General features: G+C 39.2%; 1 protein-coding gene across 3 annotated transcripts in view; it reads left to right on the forward strand.

Annotated features, from left to right (window-relative positions):
- Positions 1 to 23,460, forward strand: part of RSPO2 (R-spondin 2) — a 155,832-nt gene that overhangs the window by 105,212 nt on the left and 27,160 nt on the right. For 2 of the 3 annotated variants that reach the window (XM_044245088.1, XM_044245090.1), the window contains one exon: positions 1,319 to 1,507. In XM_044245088.1, coding sequence (XP_044101023.1) covers positions 1,319 to 1,507 — 189 coding nt within the window. The remainder of the gene's footprint in view (positions 1 to 1,318; positions 1,508 to 23,460) is intronic. The other variant, XM_044245089.1, reaches the window with a different exon arrangement.

Genomic DNA, 23,460 nt, shown 5'->3' on the forward strand with positions numbered 1-23,460 from the left:
CACTCGCAAATTTTATTTGACATGTTATACATCTGATATGATCTATAACAGAATTATGTATTATAAGCGAGACTTTCCATCCCCTTAAAATGGAGACTTAAAAAGAATAAGAACTTCTTTTCTGCAGAAATACTGTTGAAAGAGTCTGTAATTATTTATTTGAAGGTTTGCAGAGAACACATTTAAATAACAGGTTTTTGAAGAAATATGTACTTATGTTCCTGTTTATGTGTGGATTCATACATTCGTACAGGTGACACACTATTAAAAAAGTCACTAGAACAAGATATTCAGAATGTTGGATTTGCTTTTGAGAGACAAGACCCACACCCGTTACACATGTTAAGTGCAAACTCTTATGAAATCCTTAAATATAAAAAATTACAAATAGAGTCCTATGCACTTCCCTAAATAAAAATCTTAAACAGCTTTGAAAAATCTCAGAGTAACCACGATGCCTGCTGAGATCTGAAATATTAAAATACTGTGTGTGGACTCCAGGCCCGGGTCCTTAATCTGCTAGTTCGAAGGGGCATTTTAATGGTGAATTTGGTGAGGAGGTTTAACTTTACGTATTTTTATCCCTTTATCAGTCAGTCCAGGGGTTTGGATGGTAGCTGACATTTCTAGTGTATGGATTTACAAAAGGAGATGCTGAAAGCTTTTACGTATAAACAAACATTTTTACATATCTGACTGTACCCGATTATAGTAAGATAGAGCACCAATTTAGGAAGTAAGAAATACATACTGTGGTTTTTAAATACCTGTTAAAAGAATTCAGATAACCAGAAAATGCAAAATAAAATCCCTGTCCTTTTTATGAACTACTGACTTCCCAAATAAAACTAACATACTTACAAAACAAAACAAAACAAAATGAAAAACTAACACACCCGAGAATTACTATGGGGTCATCCAGAATTAACATGTAATATTTTGTCTTCTGTCCTGGTTTGAAAAGAGGATCTTATGTAGATTTTAGCTGTTAACTCTTTTAAAGAGTATATATTTCTGTGTCTTTAGAATGGACTAATAGTCCTTCAAAAAATGAACTAAGATTCAAAGTAATAGTTTTTAAATTACTTATGTGGTAGTTGCTTCTTATAGGTGAAAATAACACTATGGTTCAAAAAATTGAAACATCCAAAAGGGGAGTACAGATCTTTGTGGGCTGTACAACTGAATTTATCTGAAGGGGATTGTATAGAAACACAGCTATATAAATTTGATGACTGCGGAGAAAATGGATACCAAGTCATTATCTGTGTTTTTTTGTTGGTTTTTTTTTTTTTTTTTTTTTTTTTTTCTCTATTAGAAGGATGTGAAGTTGGTCATTGGAGTGAATGGGGAACTTGTAGCAGAAATAATCGCACATGTGGATTTAAATGGGGTCTGGAAACCAGAACACGGCAAATTGTTAAAAAGCCAGCAAAGGATACGATACCATGTCCAACCATTGCCGAATCCAGGAGGTGCAAGATGGCCCTGAGGCATTGTCCGGGAGGTGAGTTCAGAGAATTCCTGTCCTGCGTGGGCTGTGTGCTTGCTGAGTTCTCCTCCCCCCAGAGCAGCACAAAGGAAACTTGGTAATAACATTGGAGACGGGGGAAAATTTCCCACTGTACTCACTTACAAGACAAGTGCTTAAATTGAGAAGAATATAAAGTGAGTATTTCATTTTCACAATGCCTCAAAATGATTTAGAAGAGTGCATGACAAATGAGCTTACTAAAGTGAGATTTCTAGGAGAGAGAGAGTGTGTGTGTGTGTTTGTGTGTGTGTGTGTGTTGCTGATGGACCGTAAAAGCGGGAAAATCAGGCCTTTGCAGATGTCGCTCTGAGGGAAGTGGCCAACTTTCAGCTGAGAAGAGTTTAGATTAGAAAGGTTTATGAAATCTGTAAAGTCATCTGCGTCGTTACTAGTTGAAGATGACAACTTAAAATAAACTTGCCCAAACACTGGGAAGAATAAATGTTGTCTTAATGTTACCACAATTAGCCGGTTCCCTTTGTTTGGATAATAATTTGTAGAAAACAGCTACTGGTATGTGTGTGTTTATTCATGTCTTTGTAGTAATTGTGCTGATTTGCCGTAATTATTCTGTAATAACAGGATTCGGCCCATTTACAAATTAGGAGAAGCTTAGGTGCTGGAGGGAGCCCAGTCAGTACAGGGAAATGCAGTTTTTAGCATTGTTGCTGTGGTTCTGAGAACATAATCTCTTGTTCCCGTTTTCACACTAGCAGACGCTACGTTTCCAGAGATGAAGTGGGGGTTTTTCTAGTTGCAAAATAGGAAAGCAAAAAAGAAAGTGGTGTTTGGAAAATCGCGCTTGAAAATAATCAAAACATTTGTTTGCCTTCCTTCTCACTGTTGGTGCATTGCTTTCCAGCTCTGCAGCTGTAGCCCAGAAAGAGAATATATGTCTGGTTAAATGGGTTTTATATCCCTAGTATGCTTCTGCCTAGGGATGTCTATGGCCCATGGAGGAGGACAAAACTTTGAAGACTTGAAGACTCTGGTCGGCTTTTGAGAACTATTAGATCCAGATTCAGAAGCTACTATTAGGAAGGGAGCTTTTCCTCTTGAATTAGTTTTGCTTTTCTTTGCTGGGTCTTTGAAACAAAGTTTTTTTGGGTCTGCTTTTCACTAACAAGGATGGTTTTGTTCAGTTAAACTGAGTATTTTTCAGTCAAAATAAAAGAAAATATTTTCTTACAAAACTAATAAGCCACTTCTTGGATAGCTGAGAGCATTTAACCTGCAACCTTGTGCCTAAAAACAAACCTGATGTATTCAGGTATTGGAAAGAAAGACTTTCTTTGTTGTATATTGTTTATGTAACTACCCCCCACCATTCCTCTTCCAGCAATGTGGTCCCCCAATTGTGGTTTACGTTAATAACAAAAATTAACCCAAAAATGCTCCTATAATGAACATGCTTGTGTGTAACAAGAACCAGCATGTTCCCCTCCTCTCCAAAATTATTTTGACCTAGCCCCAGTCTTGCTTGAAAATTTTGTAGATAACAGCAACATTGTTAACCTATAATGTTTATTGAATGTGTGTGTGTGAGTGTGTGTGTGTGAGAGAGAGAGAGAGAGAGAGAGAGTGTATATATATTTTTTTGCTTCTAGCAACAGTATACTGTCTTCACAGAATATAACCTGACACTGTCAGCAGTTGAAATTATGTCAAAACAAATGTTTGTGTGTCATCTACTAATAATCTTTTTGAAAAGTGAACCAGTAATGAACTCTGATTTAGTTCATATTTAGGTTGTACCAAATATTATTAGGAGAGCGAGAGTAGCCATCACTCTGATCCCTTATCAACATCCTCAGTTGAAGAAATTGAATTTTTATATGACCTTTAAGTTTAGTAAGTTCAGAAAGTTGAATCAGAACTTGTTCTATGTTTTGTAAAAAGAAAACTAAAATAGAATTGTTGATAGAAATGGAAAGTTACTCTCCAATTAAAAAAAAAATCTTCTATTTACAAATGTAGGAAATTAAAAGTTAAAAAAAATAATTTTGCAATTTGAGCACCAGTTGATAAAATTGGCATAACTTTCAGCGGAGTATCCCACCTTGCCTCAGGTGAGAGAGGGAAAATTTCCTTTCTTCCATAGGTCATGGTGATTAATGGAAGAATGGAGAAGAAAACCACTTTATCCCATTTTACATCTTGACTTGATTTCAGTGATCTGCTTTGACAAACCATGCAAAAATGTAGTCGTAATCAGGTTGGGAATACAGGCATTTTTCAGATCTTTTCAACATATGTATGGATTTCTCTCCTGTTGGAGCCAATCTTAACCTGATTGCACACAAATGCAGCCTTAACCTCCTTCACACTAAAGCGCTGGCACATTAAAGTCAGCTGCTTTTGATTACTGGAAGGCATGAGTTAGAGGTCAGCGAAATGGAATAGTCACTAAGTGTATAAGATATTACACTGAAATCTATTAAAAATGAGACAACAAATGGCTACAAGGTAAAAACCAGTATAATATTTTAGCTTATTTTTTCTTAATTATTGCCTGCTTATCTGCTTTTCCAAAAAAGAGTATACCTGGCAATACCTTAAGTCATGGACTGATTTATACTTGAAGTCACTCTGTTCCTTCCCAGACTTTTCTTCTGGATTAGTTACCTTTTCCTTTTATTTCTGATGACATACTTGTAGAGTCTTTGGGCTTTTCTGACACTCATTCTGGTGTGGAGATCACAAGATCTGGGTCTCTGCACCCTGTCAACTCATTAATTCTACGACCCTTGGGAAGTCACTTAACCTCTCTTGGCCTCTATTTCCTCATTCGTAAATTGAGGGTATGGGTGGGGGGTGGTGAATTTCTAAGATCCAGTCAACTCTAAAATCCAATGGTTCTTCCACAAATTGCCGAAAGATACTGGCAAGCTCTGCGGTTGTCACAGAAGCCCAAGAGTGTTGTTCATGAGAGAAGAACTGAATGCTTTTCCAGTAGCTATATCGTGCATTTGCCAAGCCTTTGCTTCAGGCAGCTTTTCATCCCCATCCTGCCTCTTCTTAGGTAGTCAGCCCTTATAGACTAATCAAGACTCCTTAAATCTGCCTGTGACCTGTGCTTTAAAGAAATTCATTCTGGAGGGACTAAATTTTCTGTTCCTATATAACCTGGAGCTTCAAATGGGAGGGATTTCTAGTTTGGACCATGTTGTACATTAGATAATCTATTTTTTTTTAAAGATTTTATTTATTTATTTGTCAGAGAGAGAGGGAGCAAGAGCGAGCACAGGCGGACAGAAGGGCAGGCAGAGGCAGAGGGAGAAGCAGGCTCCCTGCCGAGCAAGGAGCCCGATGTGGGACTCGATCCCAGGACGCTGGGATCATGACCTGAGCTGAAGGCAGCTGCTTAACCAACTGAGCCACCCAGGCGTCCCCATTAGATAATCTATTAATAGAAAAATATAAACATGCCATTATATTTAGATGACAAATGGAAGAACAAAAGCATTGGAGGTGAGACATGGAGTTTGTTCCCATGCAGGGGGAATTGTCATTTGGGTAACTGTAATCTTCAGGATTGGCCAACATAACCTCAGCCTAGAATATTTTGTCCCAGGTGTATGGCATTCTTTGTCGTATTTTAAGATCCCGTGACAACTAATTTTAATTTATCAGATACTATGGAGCACTGCTATGTAGCAATCACTGGTCTAGGCATAAGAGTACTCAGAGCCTTTACAGAACATTTTCTGCTGGGAATCATGGCAATAAAGAAGTGGGTGGGTGAATTCACAGTTTCGCGTAGAGATGGAGACTGGTGACAAACATAAAGCAGGATAATCAAGAAAACGATTGAGATAGAAGTGTATTATTTTATACAGGGTATTCAGGGAAATCGAGGGAGTCATATTTGATCAGAGATCTGAATGAAGAAGACCTTCTGCAGAGCTAAGAAAGGATTTATTTTTTTAAGCTCTTGACACAATGGTTGGTTGTGATTCTCCCAAGTTACGTTAGGGAGGAGGAAGGATCTGCAGTCTGGGAGGTTCTGACTGGTCCAAGGCGATACAGAGCAAGTTTCTAGTGGTAGGGCCAAGAGCAGAACCTGCTGTCTAGGAAACCCAAGTGTTCCTTGTTCCTATAAAATAAAAGATAAAGCTAGAGTTGTCCATTAGAGAAGCCAACTTTAAACTGTTTCTCCCCGAAACTAGACACATCATCTTAGTTTTTCTCTACAAATACTTTTAAAAAACATGGCGCCCTGTCATTACTACCCTCCTCTTAATATCTTCCAGCTTGAAATAGGAAAACATACGCTGAAGGTCGTTTCATAAACACCAAAGTACTGAACCACTGGTTTGCTTTGATTCAGCTGTTCCTACAAAGATCTTCTTTAACTTTAGTGTTATTAGTCCTCATTTTGTTGTGGGGTGGGGTGGGAAGTGTGACTTCCAGATTATTCTTTCCATCATTAGTGTTTTGGAATCAGCCTCTGGGCTAGCACCTGAGACTACCTTGTGTTGAGTCATGCTCAGCACTCACCTCTGCCCCCTCACTTCCTGGCCTGCGTAGCGCCCCCTCTGGGGATCTGAGTCCCACCTTCACATTTCAAGCTCTGTGCACAGCATGGCTTTTCTCTTTCTGACCCAGTCAAGCAGTCAGGCTGATAGTGTAATTTAGGTGATGCTTTGACATACACTCAGATAGCTTTCTGTCTCTCTTGCTTGTGGTTGCGCCCACTCACCGTGCCACAGTTATTAGTAATACTATGATGCAATTCTTTAAGCCCTCATCAGATTTTCTCAGAACTGTGCTGAAATTTAAACATGGAATGTGCTACTATAAACTATTTCAATTTGAAAATAACTCCTTTCTCTTATGAGGCATTACTTGACCCTCATCTACCTTTCTTTTTTAAAGTGGCTTTTAATGTGATAGGAAACAAAAGAAGATATTATTTAGAAATTTAGAAACAATCTCTGCAAACATCTTTTTAAGAAGCAATATTAAAAGACCCCTCTAATCTTTGTTTTCTGTATGTAAACTGACAGCAATATGGGGACTAGGTATTAGATAATAGAACTAAACATGGTTGTGGATCGTGATGGATTGAACTGAGAGCAGGAAATAAAGCACATTTGCAGGAGGATAGGGTCAAGAAAATATGTTTTAGACATGTGTTCTTTATTTCTCTACATTTTGTTTACATTTGAGTTGCAATTTATGTGGTCTGTTTTATACATGCCAACCTTAAGAGTAGTTTGGAAGGGAATGGATAAGAGAAAAATCTCTTTTGAAACTTTCAGAGCTGTCAGGAATGTAGGCACTGGGATTATTCTATGAAGAAGAGAGAATCTAAAGAAGGAATTCTTGTTACCTCTCTGTTATGCTAAATACCTTATTTGTGTTATTCATGTTAAGCAAATTGTACTATATTTTCCAGGTACTCTGGATACATGGGAGCTGATAGTAATATTTATGGAGATCATAAACTGAGACAGTCATGCAGAAACAGCCCCATTTCATTTTATTTATTTATTTATTTATTTTAAAGGTTTTATTTATTTATTTATTTGACAGACAGAGATCACAGGTAGGCAGAGAGGCAGGCAGAGAGAGAAGGGGAAGCAGGCTCCCTGCGGAGCAGAGAGCCCGATGCGGCTCTATCCCAGAATCCTGAGATCATGACCTGAGCCGAAGGCAGAGGCTTTAACCCACTGAGCCACCCAGGCGCCCCAGAAACAGCCGCATTTTAAATGTAGATGTATACCTATATAAAATTGACATTTAACAAAGATCCACCTGTCTCTAAACGTTTCTCTTAGTAGCTACGGTGTCCAAAATTCCTGCTTCCGTGGTCTGACCCATGAGCCTTTAGGCAGTGTCTTGGGAAGTTCTCCCACCCTCTTTGCCCCCTTCCCTATCCTTCTATAATTTTTTAAATTTATTTCCTTGAAGGTGGATGGGGTATCACCATGGGGACCTGTTGGTACCAGTGGTGGTGGTTTTGTGTTTGTTCCTTTTTAGCAGTGATTTCCTTCAGGATTTACTCATTCTCCCATTGTAGAGGGTAATGTCTTAAGGCAGGGGGAGATCAGAGAAGTGGGCTTTAAAGCAGTGTGCACCCGAGAAGACGAGAATTTACAAGGGCAAAACTAATTACGGTCTTGGGCATAGACCTAAAAATCTAAGGGTGCGCAAGGTACTAATGACTTGGAGTCAGGGAAGGACTAGAAAACGCGCTCCCCGCCAGTTTCATTTTGAGCCCTTCTCAGTGCCAGCCTTGCTTGCCAGAGGGGCTGGGAAGGGCCTTGGGAGCAGGCGAGAGAAAGAAGCCACACCTTTGTGCGTCTCTCTGCAGCTTCCCATCTGGGAGCTCTACTGCTCTCATTTAATAAGATCTGGAGCAACAAGTCCTCGTCTCTTTTATGGGTACTTGTAATAAGGATTTCTCAACTGCACATGCCGCCAAAGCCCTGATGTCCTACGTGTAACAAGGCAAGGACAGGAAAATTGCAAAGGGGCCTTTGTCTTACAAATTTTACACAGCAGTAAGCTACTCTGATCTTAATGTAAAATACATAAAGCAATTTTTACAACACTAAAATAAAAACAACTTTAATCGGACACACATGGTGTCAGTGGTTAAGTTTTCCCCCACCCCGCCTTTCAGGGGACTTTTTTTTTTTTTTTTTTTTCCCGTTATGAGATAAGAAAGCCTGAAGTATAAATCCCCTAATGGTTTCTTAGAACAACTTACTTTCCTCATCAGACACCTCTCTAGAATCTTTAAATGATGTTGATAAGGAGGGCGCAGGCGGTTTACTCATGGAGATTTCCTGTAAATACTTAGCCAGCTACTAGACGGACCTAGAGCTGTAGTTGTAGATATCGTCCAGGATCAGGAGGCACAAAGAAAACATTTTAATGGAAATAATGACAGAGTTTTACTAAAATCTCAGCATGACTCATTTGTCATCAGACAGAAGTGGTTAAGATGATAAAATTACTCTGTGCAATGGAGTGGGGCAAAAAGGTTCAGGTGGCAAAAGTTATTACCATTAATTTAAACTAAAAATGTAAAGGCAGTAGGTTTTGCTTTACAACTGACCTGTTTACATAGTACTTGGACTTCCAGTTTCTGTGTGTCAGTATTATTTTCTTCTATTTGAGGACCTTGGAAACTAGGAGTAAGATATTTGAACTTGTATAGTCAGGAGACATTTAATGATTGATGTTACGCCCTCATGTCTATTAGTCAAAGGATTTAATAATAACAATGTAAAAAGATATTTAATAACATGGTATCTTAACAAAATTTAAGCATCAGAACTAAGAAAAACTTCTAACAGGAGCTCAGGACTGATAAAGGCAAGAGACCATATGAATATATGTTGTTTGACACAATCGAGCCAAACATTTGACCTTGGGTTTCCTACACAAGGAAAAGGAGAAAATAGATATGGCCCTTTCTATCTTAATTTCAAATAAATGACTAATTATAAAATACAATATAATTTAATAATAGCTCCTGGGGGAAAATCTGTATACATATATATGCACATGTACATAACATATATACATAAATGTATTAATATATACATCTATATATGACATATATATGGATATGAACATGCACATATATCTGTACACACAAATATGAGTACTCCTTCCAATTTCCAACACGTGAAAGTGTGTGCATCCGTGTAGGAGGGGTGGGACCTGCATCCTAGAATTCAGGAAACTAATGATTCTCACAGGAAACATTACTGTTCTGTAGAAAGACAAACACTAAACAGTTTTGTCTAATGAGAAATCACACCCAGAATAATGAGCGGTACGGTGGACAGTGTCTTTACCAATTCCTCATCCCCAGCATATGTTTTCAAAAGAGAAAAGGCAGCTTGGGAGTGTTTGTTCTTCAATGGAAGCTGAAGACCTAATTGCGAAAATCGACTCTCTCCTGGCCTGGGCAATATGGAATCAGGATTTATTGACTTACCAGTAGTATTTGAGTACAGTTGTCCTGTAGGTTCTTTTAGTAAACACTGAATACATTTAGAATTTCATGGAATCGAGAGAATCCAGAAAATGTGTATTTGTATTGAGGATCAGTTAGCGTTTGAACTTGACAATACCTGTGGTGTCTTCTCTGTATAGTAAGATGTACTCAGTAAGATCAGGAGTTGCAGGGGCACCTGGGTGGCTCAGTTGGTTAGGTGTCTGACTCGGTTTCAGCGGGGGTCATCCTCTTGGGTTCCTGAGATCAAACCCCAGTTCAGGCCCCTCACTCAGTGGAGAGTCTGCCTGAGATTCTCGCTCGTGTGTGCTCGCTTGCTGATTTGCTCTCCCTCTCGCTCTATACCAAAATCAATCTTTAAAAAAATCAGGAATTGCATATTTAGATGAGTTATTTATTTCCTATGATTATCTCAAGGCTTGTATTAATATTTTTAATAAACTTGTTGAGTTTTGTTTCTTCAAGGCTGGCCTTCAAGGCTGTTACTTTCACCTGTGAAAACTATTTGATTTGAGAGAAGCTCATAGGTTTTGAATGAATGCTTACTGAGTGTAATTAACTTTATTAAAATGTGTTGCCTGGTGCCTTCTGATATCTGTGTTGAGTCAACTTCCCCAGTATAATTCAGGTACTAAGTTTGAGGTTGAGTTTTAATTAACCCATGAATTTTCCATTGCCATGTCTGTAAGTTCATCAGATCAGTTATTGAAGCATCTGTTAACTCCTATGTTCTAAAGAAATGGGCAGGCTGAGGGATATAAACAGGAATTTATAGTCTCGTTAAAAAAGAAGAAAATGTGTATTATGAAATAACAAAGGAAGCAAAGTTGAATCTGTAAATATAAGCATGGTTAATAGGCTCTGATATTATAGAAATTATCATTTTTAGCTGTTATGGCCATGAAATGCTTCCTGAAGAGCAAAATTTACATTATATTAAGAGGGGATGGGAAACACATTTTTATTTTTTTAATTTTTATTTATCTACTTTTTAAAGATTTTATTTATTTGACAGAGATCACAAGTAGGCAGAGAGGCAAGCAGAGAGAGAGAGAGAGAGAGAGAGAGAGAGGAGGAAGCAGGCTCCCCGCCGAGCAGAAAGCCCAATGCAGGGCTCGATCCCAGGACCCTGGGATCATGACCTGAACCGAAGGCAGAGGCTTTAACCCACTGAGCCACCCAGCCTCCCTCAGAAACACATTTTTTGCAAAAGGGAGGAAACCATTTTTTTAAAAAAAAATTATTTTTTTATTTATTTGAGAGAGAGCACAAAGGGAGAGGGAAAAACCGACTCTGTGCTGAGCAGGGAGCCTGAAGTGGGGCTCGATTCCAGGACCCTGAGGTCATGACCTGAGCTGAAGGTAGATGTTTAATCTACTGAGCCACTGAGGTGCCCCAAGGGAGAAGATCATTTTAGACTGAGAAAACATTATGGGGAAAGACACAGATGCCAGTGTGCCTTCTGTGCCCCAGAGAGGGTACCCGGAGGAGCCTGACGGTACCTGAGTTTGCCAGCAGCAGTTACAACAGTTCACAGAAAAACTATCAGAATTGTCCCGATTGTGAAGTGCTTTCATCTTCCCTGGTCCACCAAGGAGAGCCCTAGGGCACTTGAGCATGGAGATACTTGATCAGAATTCTGGTTGAAATGGAAGTGGCTGAGGTTGTGTTGATGGTGGAAGGAAGTAGTCTTCACATCCCAAACTTGGGGCAGGACACTCAGCAGAGTCTGAATTTGGGAGAATTATCAGAGAATGCTTATAGGTTCTTATGTTTTTGCATTTTTCTGTCCTGCTTGCTTTTCTAAAGAGTACAGGATTTTAACTTGACTTGCAGTCCACTGTGACTCTTGTATCTTTTTCCGCCAACTTTCTAAGCCAAGCTATTCCCCAGTTTGTATTAGTGCAGTCTATTTTTGTAAAATCTAGGCTCATTTTGCATTCACCCTAACATACTTACTTTCTGCTACTTTCGTTTGCCATTTACCAAGACCCTTGGATGTATTCTCTATTTTCTAGCTTACGATGTTAACCTCCTCATGGATTTCCCTTACAAGCCAGCTTGAAGTGCTCTGAAAATTTGAAGTATACCCATTAAATATTATTCAAATCAAAGACAAAAATGTTCCTACGAGGCCCAACTTCAGTTGTAAGATCTAAGGTGGTTTTATCTAGTATGTTGTTTACTAGATGCTGCATGGAATATTGGGTTGAGATGGATTCTGAGTTAAATTCTGGGGTCAGGGGAAAACTGTATAGTTATCAGTTTGTGGTGTTTGCAGCATAGAAAACAATGTGTCATGTATTTTCTCTAATTATAATCCTTTGATTCCTGCTCTTGGCTTTCTCCTTTCTTCTTTCTAACCCCCAACACACACTTGGATGTCTTTGAGAAAAATTAATCTAGCTTCTGTTTTATACCTGTTGTGTTGCGGAAGATTGTATATTGATTTGGGGGGGGACAGCATACAAAAAAAGGAAAGAGCTTTAAATTTGATACATCCTGATTTCCATCACTTACTAGTTGAATGACATGGACTAATTTCCCAAAGCTTAGTCTTCTATGAGATGGGGATAATGTGTCGCAGGATCTTTGCAAGGAGTAAATCACATACGCAAATAGGTTTTATTCTACATTTTGCTGTAGTTCTGTTAATTCTTCATCTTGCATTCTTCCCATAGCTGGATTACTCTTGCATTCTTCCCATAGCTGGATTACTCTTGCCTCTTCACTGTCCTTTGGTTTCCACCCATCTCATGGCTTCAGCTGTGAAATCATCTTCCCTTTGTGCCCCAACCCGTCAACTTGGCTACTGATGGGCATCATCTAGATGATGGGCATCATCTCATCTTTGTCTTGCTAGCATGTCAAACCAGGCGTAGCTAAAGTGTTCTTTGCTATCTTTCCAAAACCTAATTTCTCCTGCAATGGCTAGTACTCCTAAAGGAATCTCTCGCCTCCCATGTTTCTTGTCTCCCTCAGCCCCATGTTTGTGTCTCCTCTTGACATTCAGACAGCTTAGTACCCAGATCTTTCCTCAACTGCCTGAAAGTATGCAAACTTGAGAAATTGACTTAATCTCTCCAAGCTTTAGCATCTATATTATGGGGATAATAGCAGATGCCTGCGTCCTAGGATTGTCAGGAGGATTAAATAACATTTAAAGCAGTCAAAGCTCAGAAAATGTGGATTGTTATTTAGTTTTGTTAATAACCACCCACCCGGCTCTGTTTCTCCATTGTCCATTCATCTTTATTTCTGTGCTCTCCACTGGAAGCCTTTCTATTACGTAGAAGATTGCAATAGCCTTTCATGGGCAGAGTATAGGTTCATTTATGTTCCAGCCAACAGCTGTGGCAACACATTCTAAGTTGAACTGGTCTTCATTTATCGTCCAGTCTAGGTGGTGAGATGGAAATATTGAATTCTAAAAATGGGTGAAACAGCCAATGAGTATCCTGATGAGCGCAGGACCTAGTACAGAGCAAGCCCCCACTGTTGAAAAGGATGAAGGTGGCAGAATGACTTAAGTTCCTGCGGACTGAGGAGGTGTGACTTCACAATATAGACCTGGAATCATGGGAGGATTTGAATAATTAAAAAGGAGTCAAGGGTGACAGGGGGAGATAAGATGAGGAAAAGGATAACAAGATGGGAAGTGTATAGGCTCTCATTTACATAAACATGGAGAATCTGTTGAAACCTACAACAAGTGTATTAGGAAACAAAGGAGAAGAATTGGGGGAAAAAGTGTAGAAATGAGAAGGCATGAGCTCAGCAGATGCTTCAGAATCAGGAAGAGTAGGTTGCCAAATTAAGCTTCTTGGATTGACCGGTGCCGGAAGAATCTGAGACTGAAAAATTATCACAGGGAAGAGGAAATCTCTGCCCACTTGTGGTGATTCATTTAGAAACGGCAAGTTGGGTAAGCGTGTATTCAAAAAGAAATGAAAGCTTGTGTATCACATATGATACATAGTTGATAACAACTAGGCACCCGAGAGATAGGAATGAGCCCAAATTTAGGAACATGGGTACAGATGTTTAACAAGTTCAGTGACGTGTGTTGCCTCACTATACCTGAAGACATTTTTGCTTTGGAAATGCAATTTCTTAAACCCATTTCAACTGTGATTTAATCTTGAGGAAACTTCTAGAAGGGATGGAAGGGCTAGACCTAGATTCAAATGTAGTCACACTCGGATCCTTGCAGGAAGAAGTGGTAAGGGTTGACCCTTAACAATGCAGCGGTTAGGGAAGTTGACCCTCCACACAGTCAGAACTCCATGTTTAACTTCAACTCCCTAAAAATGTAACTACCAGTAGCCTACTGGTGACTGAAGGCCTTCCTGGTAGCATAGTTGGTTAATACATATTTTGTATGTTAAATGTACTGTATACTGTATTTTTACAGCAAAGTAAGCTCCAGAAAATAACATGTTAAGAAAATTGTTAAGAATGAGAAAATACACTCACAGGGCTGTACTGTACTTATTTTTAAACGTCCTCATGTAAGTGGGCTAGTGCAGCTCCAGATCTGTGTTGTTCAAGTGTCAAGCATGTGTCGTGGTTTCTCACAGCTTGTACGGAGGCCAGGCAGGTCAAGGATCTGGCATCTCAGCCCTGGTTGAGTGAGAGTCGCTTTACTTTTTTCTCTGTTGCATTTTGGGGGTTCAGCATGGGTTTTCTTTGACATAGAGCACATCTTCCTGTGAAACAAAACTTGAAGACACGCTCCTTCATATCCCTCCCTTTATGTATTTGAAGCCAAGGTGCAGAGATGTCCAGAGAATTACCCAGGCTCATGGTAAATGGCAAAGTCAAAGCTCAGTTCTTGCTTAGACGTCAGACGTAGAGCTCTTTCTCCCACACGGCCTCACTGTCTCTCAGCCCATCATAATCTCTGGGAATTCCTCAGAGGTAATACGGCCAAGATTATTCGTTTTACCACGTACATATCCTCCATGGTGACTGGCCTCACTTTTTTGCAATATTTTCTCTTGGAATGGTAGTATAACAGCATGGACTGAATTCAACAACATACCTACTGTTTTCCGGGAACTGTGCAAGGCCAGGGATTGTCTAATAAAACCGAAAAGCCTCTTTTCAATTACTTTATAATTTTTCATATGGATTTACAAACTGTATACAGTAAAACAGGTACAGGGTGTGTAAGCACATGGTACGCTCCAAGCACAACTTTATTGCATCTTGAGCTGCCTGTTTAACATTTTGTTCAATAGATACTCTTCTAGGAAAAAATTCTGGCAAGTCTCACATCTGTTCTGCTCAATTTTGGTGATAAAGTCCTATGGTCACTTTTTTTTTTTTAAAGATTTTATTTATTTATTTGACAGAGATCACAAGTAGGCAGAGAGAAAGGGGGAAGCAGGCTCCCCGCTGAGTAGAGAGCCCGATGTGAGGCTCGATCCCAGGACCCTGGAATCATGACCTGAGCTGAAGACAGAGGCTTAACCCACTGAGCTGCCCAGGTGCCCCTTATGATCACTTCTAGTCACTGATACAGTCTTACTAAAGTTATTAGAATGTCTAGTCTGAGATAATAACCACAATTAGAAATTTGAAGTAGTAATAATTAGACTACAAATAGAAAATGTATAACAGACTTTGGCTGACATGAAGTCTCTTTTCCAAAATACCTTTGGATAGAAGAGTCTATTTTCTAAACGCCTTCTTTCCTGAAAATTCAAAATTAAATGACCCTCTGATGAAATGAAATAGTAAAAAAAACAACTAAATGAAATGGTAAAAAAAAAAAAACTAAAAAAACCCAGGAAGAGGTATATTATGTCAACTTCCGTCCCTTTCTGTCTGTCTCTTTCTCTCGCTTTTCATTTTATGTCAGAACCTGGAGAAGGAAACCACATGCCTCTGTCTTGCATGTATGCAAAGATTTCTTATAGTATTTCTGTATCTTAATGTTGAGAGCGGCATTGCTAGCTTGAGTAATTTAACGTAATTTCTGCATCAAATGTCAAGTGTCTGTTGCATTTCAGATCTTCCTCTATTTCAGTATAATCGTCAACTCTGCGCTCACAGATCGACCTAATACAGTCATCAAATATGCTTCGAATTAAGAGTGATTTGGCTAGCTCCTGTAGCACTGTTTGAAGCAGCGCCCTCGATGGCTGTTACCAGTTTGCTTCTCCTTTATCAGAAACATAAGACTTGGATATCCCTAGAACCACTACGTGAAACTTTCCACCAGGTGGATGACATGTGAGCGTATCTAGTTGCAGAACTGTAACATTGCTAGTAGCCTAATTTGAACCATTCCTTTTATAATAGCTTACATTTATTAAGAACTTGCTTAAAGGAGTTCAAACAAGGGTGGTGACCTCTTAAGCACCCATATTTTAAAACTTTTTTAAAAAAAGCAGACAGCCCTCCCATTGCCTATCTTTCATGCAACTTTTAGTACTTAGTAACAAATGATTCCACAATCAGTATTGTGCAATGAATGCATAATTAAAGAGGATTGAAAAGTAAAATATGTGGTCATTTGTTCTCTTTATATACATTTGTGTGTGAGGGTGTGTGTGTGTGTGTGTGTTTGTTGGGGGAAGGGGGATGAGAATTAGCAGTTTCAGCACTGCATTTAGGGAAATGTTCAATGTTGCGCTCGGCATTTTGTTTGACAGTTGTCACATTGTTTTCATTGTCTCTCTACTTTTGTTTATTTCCCTGCTTCTTAAGCAGCCTGATGAAATCTCATCAGCTAACTGAGATTGAATTTTGATGAGTGCCAAGTTGCTTTGATGAAATCTAGTGTAATTATATTAAACCCGACTTTATTTGGCTTTAATGCTGGCATTTTCCATATTGAGAAAATCAGTGCATTTGTCCGCTACTGGAGATAGAAGCCCAGTGAGAAACAAAGATAGCTCAAATCCAAAAAGCAACCACAATTTAAGTTCATTTTATACCTTTGTTTCAAAACTAGCTTGTCCATGCATTCAAACTTTTTATGTTTCAGCATCTGTTCCTTTTAACAACAACAGAATCAGAATTAGCTATAAGCCCAAACTACCCTAGTTCTGTGAACTAGAAAATCTTTAGTTCTTGGTGACCAGAAAAAAAACTTTTGTGTCCTATTATCTCAATTTTTCTTGGGTGGTGGGGGAGGAAGAAGGTAGGGCAAAAATGATTTCAGTCATTTAGGTACAAAATAGTGTTTATCAAACAAAGGAAAAAATTTGAGTTTTTAAAGTTGCACTTCCTAGTGTTATCTCGGACTACAAATTTAATACAGTACAGGAGTCAAAGAATTTTAGAATCCAAAGACTCTGAAATTTAGATCTCAATTTTTGACACTTAAGATGTAGAGGAAACTAAACTGGCTGACGTTTTATATAATTAAGTAATAACGTTGTATCTCTTAGGAGATCATTATGATGCCAGAATTTTAAGAAATTTGGGCAGTAGGTCAGGGTATTGCAATAGGGTTTTCAGAATGTTCCCATAGGCTAAAATAAGACATTGAACTGCTCAGCCAGTACATTTCCCCCTCCTAACAGGAGGCCAGCAACCTTCTGTCACCAGCGCTTCTAAAACCGGATCTGGAATTGGAAGAGACATCCCACTGTTATTCAGTAACCATGAAGAGCCCAACCACTCTGGATGGGTCTGGGGAAACTGGGTTGTTCCAGGGACACTTAGAGATTATTCTCTATCTCAGTTTTTTGCTCTGAGTTGTTCCCTAAACTTGCTATAGAATTCTGACCTCTAAAGTCTGGTGCAAAACATCCCTACCCAAAAACTCTTACAGATGGTGACAGTTTAATTGAAGTCAGATAATCAGTGGCAGGTCATCGAAGGTGGTTCTGTGGCCCTGGGAGAAAGTTATATATGTTACAGTTCCCTTCGGCTCAGGTCATGATCTCGGGGGCCTGGGATCGAGTCCCGCGTCGGGCTCTCTGCTCGGCGGGGAGCCTGCTTCCTCCTCTCTCTCTCTCTCTCTGCCTGCCTCTCTGCCTGCTTGTGATCTCTCTCTGTCAAATAAATAAATAAAATCTTAAAAAAAAAAAATCCCGTGTTTTGTGCCTTTAGATAACCGAATTCAAATGTGTTTTTTCCTTGGTCAGTTTTCAGTGGACATCATTTACCAGATTCATTAATCACTAACTCTAAAGCATTTACTTCTTTAATACATTGTTTATAGTGTGTTCAGTTAACGACTGCTTTAGAATTACAGCATTACTGAATTCTACAAACTGTGAAACCAAGCAGGTTTCTGTGTGAGAGCAGAATGGGGGGCAACAAAATGCCGACTCCTCACTGGTTGGGTTTATTTGTGTCCTGACGCCCATATCCACTGGAAATGAACATTGTCGGAATAGTATCTATGATGATGTCAATATAAGTGTATCTTGTATTTTCACTAATCCATGAAATATCTGGCAGGGGCTATGTTAATGGATTTTATAGATGAAGCCCCAAACACAAAATAAAGATGGTCTGCATTTATTATTTGTAGTGTAGAAACCACCTTTATGTAAATGACTTCAGAATCTACTTGTTATAGTGATGTGTGTGTGTGTGTCTGTGCGTGTGTGTGTGTGCTCACCATTAGGCTATTGGAGCTGTTCGAATATGTCATTGTCATAATCCAGACCAAAGATCTGGCAAGACTTTTTGCACACCCAAGTTCTAGACTTTTATGCAGATTGATTTAGAGTAAGCCTACCCCAGAAGGTCATTTCTAGATAAAGAACGTAGGAGAGTAGCTTCCAGCAGCTGTGTTCTCAGCTTCCTTTTTGGATTCTGACCATGACCTCTGTCACAACCCCAGATGAATTGCAGATTCCAGGGTCTGGGTATAATGGCTGTCTTCTTGGTCTAAGGAATCCCTGACCCACAGTCCTGAAAGAGACTCCTAAAATTCACATTTTCTGCATGGCTTTTCATTATAATAGGTATTTTACAAACCATGATGCCATGATGATGAAATGACTCAAGATTGGAAAAAGTTCAAAAGCCACTGAAATTAAAGCCAGAATTAAATGCCAAAGGCAGGGAACACAGACGCCATAAAAAAAAAGTGTTGATGCCAGTTGCTCAAGACGTTCATCAAGATGTATATTAAGGCTTTAAAAACAGCTTTCTCAGAAAGGAGTTTTGATTTGTTTCATCAATGGCTGACCCGGTTCAGTGCATTTGATTCTGTCTCATTTCATCTCTTTGTCAAAACTTTTCAAATTGCTTTTTCTATACAACGATTTTTTTTTAATTGTGCTGGTTTCTTCAGCTTTCCGAGTCCTGTAATTTTTAATTTTTTTTTTAACTTTTGAGTGTGGCTGACACATGGTGTTCTAGTAGTTTTAGGTACAGAACATAGTGGTGGACGACTCTGTGCATTATGCTTTGCTTATCACAGGCATAGTGACCAGCTCTCAGCAAACGATGCTGGTAGATGCTGTTACAATAGCATTGACTATATTCCTTGTGCCATGCCTTTTATTCCTGTGACTTACTCATTTGGTAACTGGGAGCTTGTATTTTTTAAATAAAAATCGCACCTACTTAAGGTGTATAGGCTCCTTTTAATTTGGTATCCTGCTCTCCATTGCTCACTAGGCCCTACTTCAGAAAGGGGTTGTGGAGGCCAATCCTGAATGGCTTTGGGCCAAGATGCTATGAGCCAAAGCCTCCAACGTGCAGACACTGAGAGTTAAAGCTTTTCTAAGAGAAACAGACCATCTGACTTTTTAATTAGAAAACCGCTCAAATCTACACCTCAGTGTCATCTCCTGAGGCTCCTAAACCAGAATCTAGGGTATCTTTACTAGTGTTTTCCTTTTTTAAAAACATGCAGTAAAATGTCAAAACATAGCCAGGGGAGAGATGAAAGGGTAAGGGGGTGTGTCTCAAGGGATTGATAACAGGATTAGAACTTTGTAGAAATCATTTGCATTTTTGGCTAGCCTCAGTTACAAAACACATGTACTTAACTTGGATGGAGCTATGAAACCTGGTGTGTTCTATTTCAGGTTCCTTTTAGGCAAAATCCAATACTTTATATGCTAAGCAGAAATGGCCTTCTCTGTTAAAATTTAAGAACCAGCCCCAAATGCAGGAAGGAGTAGACTAGCCCGGGAGGAAGTCCATGCAAGACAAGGTCCTCTCTAGTCCTTTCAGTGACAAAAAGGCAGAACTTCTGTCAGTTGTTTGTAGATGACATTGAAGATGATGTTACAAAGTGAAATCAAAAGTTTCTCAGGTGACTACAAACTAAAACATTCTCTGTTGACTTCTAGGATGCCAGTTTGGATCTGTTGGCAGGAGAGCTCTCAAAGTTGGCTCTGGTTCGATGAGAGGAAGCAATTACTATTGCTATTTTTTAGGACAGATATGATTTAGGGGAAAGCACATAAAATCAGCATTTTGTTTATAAAACAGCCACAGAAAAATCAAGGATTGATTTTACTACCAACCAGGTAGCAAGCATTGGACATTGAGATTCTAGATGGTTTTGATTTTTTTTTTTTTTGCTATGTTAATAGAATGTGGACAAAATACTTGGCCATTAACTTAATTGGCATCTTTTGCTGCATGTTTGTGTAGGACTGGGCAATTCCTTCATGGGGATCAGTAACACAAAGATTACAATAAGTTTCGAAAGGCTCCCTTTAACGTTTCAGGCGATGCTCTTGCAAATGTTCTCCCTTTTGAGTGACTGAACAGCAAAACAGAGGCAAAGGCACAGCGACAGCCTCACCATGAATGCTAATTTAATTAGAATTGCTCTTCTGTATAACTCTCCCATAATGAATTTCTTAATCATTGTGGCATTTGGTTTAGTAACTTCTTCAGCCCCACCCCCCTCCCCACCGTTTGTGATGGATCAGCTGTACAACCAGGCCATCAAATGTATTCAATTTTGGAAGCAAACACTTCATGGTTGTTTAAAAATCCAGAGTATTCACATGGGGAAAGTGTGGGAGGTTTCAAGTTTCTGAAACATTCTGCAGAAAATGAAGTGATAACAATTCCTGCCGGTGGCCATATGACTCAATCATAACTGGAAGAAAAAAAAATGTTTGTTTAGGCTTGGCCAGAGTTAATAATAAGCCAGAATTACAATCTTATTTTTGCTTGCAAACATGTTTCCTTTCTCCATGACCCCTTTCCTTATCTTCTGTAGACACACTGGGCTTTCCCGAGACCTGCCTTTACTCTTGGAGTGATGTTCAAATACGTATTTTGGGCTGGTTCAAGGCTTTGTCCCCACCCCTGGTGATTAAGAACACAATATCGGCATAATCTCAACTCTGTGCCCACAGTCCAGTGTTAGCCTGCATGGTGGCAGAATGTGGGCAGTGTCTGAGGTGTAGGCAGAGGTAGATGCGGGAAGTCGCTCATTTCAATTCTACGACTTACTGCCTCAGTTCATCCAAATTCTCTCTTTTTTTTTTTTAAGATTTTATTGATTTATTTGACAGAGAGAGATCACAAGTAGGCAGAGAGGCAGGCAGAGAGAGAGGAGGAAGCAGGCTCCCCCCTGAGCAGAGAGCCCGATGCGGGGCTCGATCCCAGGACCCTGGGATCATGACCTGAGCCAAAGGCAAAGGCTTTAACCCACTGAGACATCCAGGCGCCCCATCATCAAAATTCTTTACCCTCCAGGATTGAGGCTCCGTTTGGCACCAACATGTGCTCACATGAGCTTTTGTGGTGTTTAAATTCCTTTGTAGCTTGGCTGGCCAGATCTTTATTTTATTTTGGTCTGTAGGCACATCTGTCACCTGTCTTTTCAGAGGTTATGTGCCCCTGGGGAAGGACTACTTTTTCCTGAACTCACGCTTTGTGCTTAGCTTCCAAATACTTTTCACATTTCTATAGCCACAATCAGGTGAGCCACCCAATTTTTAATCCATTGGGTTGAGGGGTTTGGGAGTTATGGACTGTTTTATTGTATTTATTTATTTTCACTAAGTGGGTGGGATATTGTAGCTTTAATAAATGACCTTTTGTGCCGATAGTGTTGTGGGCAGAGAGACTGTGTATTTTGAAAAGAAAACCTTTCATTTCAATATGTTAAGTAATTCTTCAAGAATTTATAAATGAAACGTTTAAGATAATATATTTTAAGGAAGCATTTGCCTAGGAAAAATAGGGGATAGTTGTAAACTGTCACAAGAATGAAGGTATTTGAACATTTATGGGTTAAGCTAATTTCTTAGTTTCTAAGCTCTGAATTCATAAAGGCTTTACTATAAACCAAAGCAAAATATTTGAATTAGTAAACATGCCAAGAAATATAGCCAAACCAAAATTTTTAATCTGTGACAATAAAACTCCTGAGACTATTAAATGTTTTTTCTCTTCTAACTTGAAATTTAAATGATAAATGACACTAAATTTAATGTTATAAGAATGTGTTCGGTGTATCACTGTAGTGCAGTTTTATTTCAAGTATCCTGGATTCTAAGCGGCACAAGAAATACCGGTCTTCACATACCTCAGTCATATTCCCTCTGTATACATGCGTATGACATAATATATGTTTTCTTAACTGACCTGCTGACTATACGGAGGAGGCGTGCTCCATGTGATATGGGTCAAATCCATTTGGTGAAATACCGAGTTGCTAAAAGGCTTGGTGAGAATAACATTACAGAAAAGTTACAGTGTAGAATTGCCAAGTTTAAGTATCTAGGGGTAAATATTTTAGTGTCTTGCATGTGGATTGCCTTTAGTTCCTGGACGACTTGGCATCTCCTGTTGTTGTCAACCTGTTCCAACCTCGATGCCACCACAGTCTGGGACATCATAGTTGGCCACCTGTTCGTCTGTTTCCGTTTTTCTCAGCCCTCAAATGATGGCAGGCAGAATAGCAAGAGTGAAGAGAGCCAGTGCTTCCCAGTTGGACAGTCCTGAGATGATCTTTGAAAGGCTGCTCCTCATTAACTATTGGCTCTTACCCACGTCTCTGATACAGTTCTTCCTTTCTGTGAAGTGAGGCAGATGACAGACTCGACCTTGCGGGCGTGTGGGGCTTGGAGTGTGAGGGCGTCAACAGCTTCAGCTGACCCTGGCAGGCTTGCTAGTACACTAGAGCTCTTCAGGTTCACAAGGTGGTAGAATTGTTCCAGATCCCCAGCTCTTTCTGTTCAACAGATAATCCTAGGTTCTTTATTCATGAGGTGCAAAGGGCACCCATTCTGATTCGGTAGAGCGTTACTCTCTGGACCTGGTAGATCAGTCCCATGCCTTTCTGTCTTCTGATTCTTGCCACGTGCTTGTGTTATTGCCTGCACTTGCTTGGGCATTTGTCTCTAAGTGCCATTTCTGGAGACCTGGTCATGGTTTCCACAAATCTTGATAATCCTCCCAGGGGTAGGACCTTTCATGAATTCAGGACCCAATAGGAAGCCATGAGATTGTAAAACTTAAAAGGTGAATGTTTAGAGTACATCCATTTTGAGCTTATCTGATAATGGATTTCTTTTGTATTATTAATGTATATTTTTTCTGAAATAAGCATTAAAATGATTAGCTTAAAGATTTACCACAGCATATAATTTTTGTATATCTGAACATTTTTAGGCATAGTCAAGTCTGAGTATTGTATAAAATATGTATTAAATTATATACATGTAATCTTTTATATATATACATATATTACACATATATGTATATATTATGTAAATAAATATATATATTATATGTCTAATAATTTTATAGAAATGAGAAGATGCCTTGCATGTAATAAGCCTATGGCTTTTTTTAAACCATGCCTAAATTATAAAGTTGAGCACTTAAGGTTTTTCTGCATTTGAGGAGTTGTTTCTTTTTCTCAGTAAGTCTCCTGAGCAAAAAAGGATCACATTGGAAAAAATCAATAGCATTCCTAGTCGTAAGTATCAGCCAACTAAAAAATGTGGTAAATGTATTTTACCACAGGAAAATAAACTGGAAATCATCA

The sequence above is a fragment of the Neovison vison genome, chromosome 4 (assembly GCF_020171115.1).
Source record: "Neovison vison isolate M4711 chromosome 4, ASM_NN_V1, whole genome shotgun sequence".
In the NCBI taxonomy this organism is placed as follows: Eukaryota; Metazoa; Chordata; class Mammalia; order Carnivora; family Mustelidae; genus Neogale; species Neogale vison.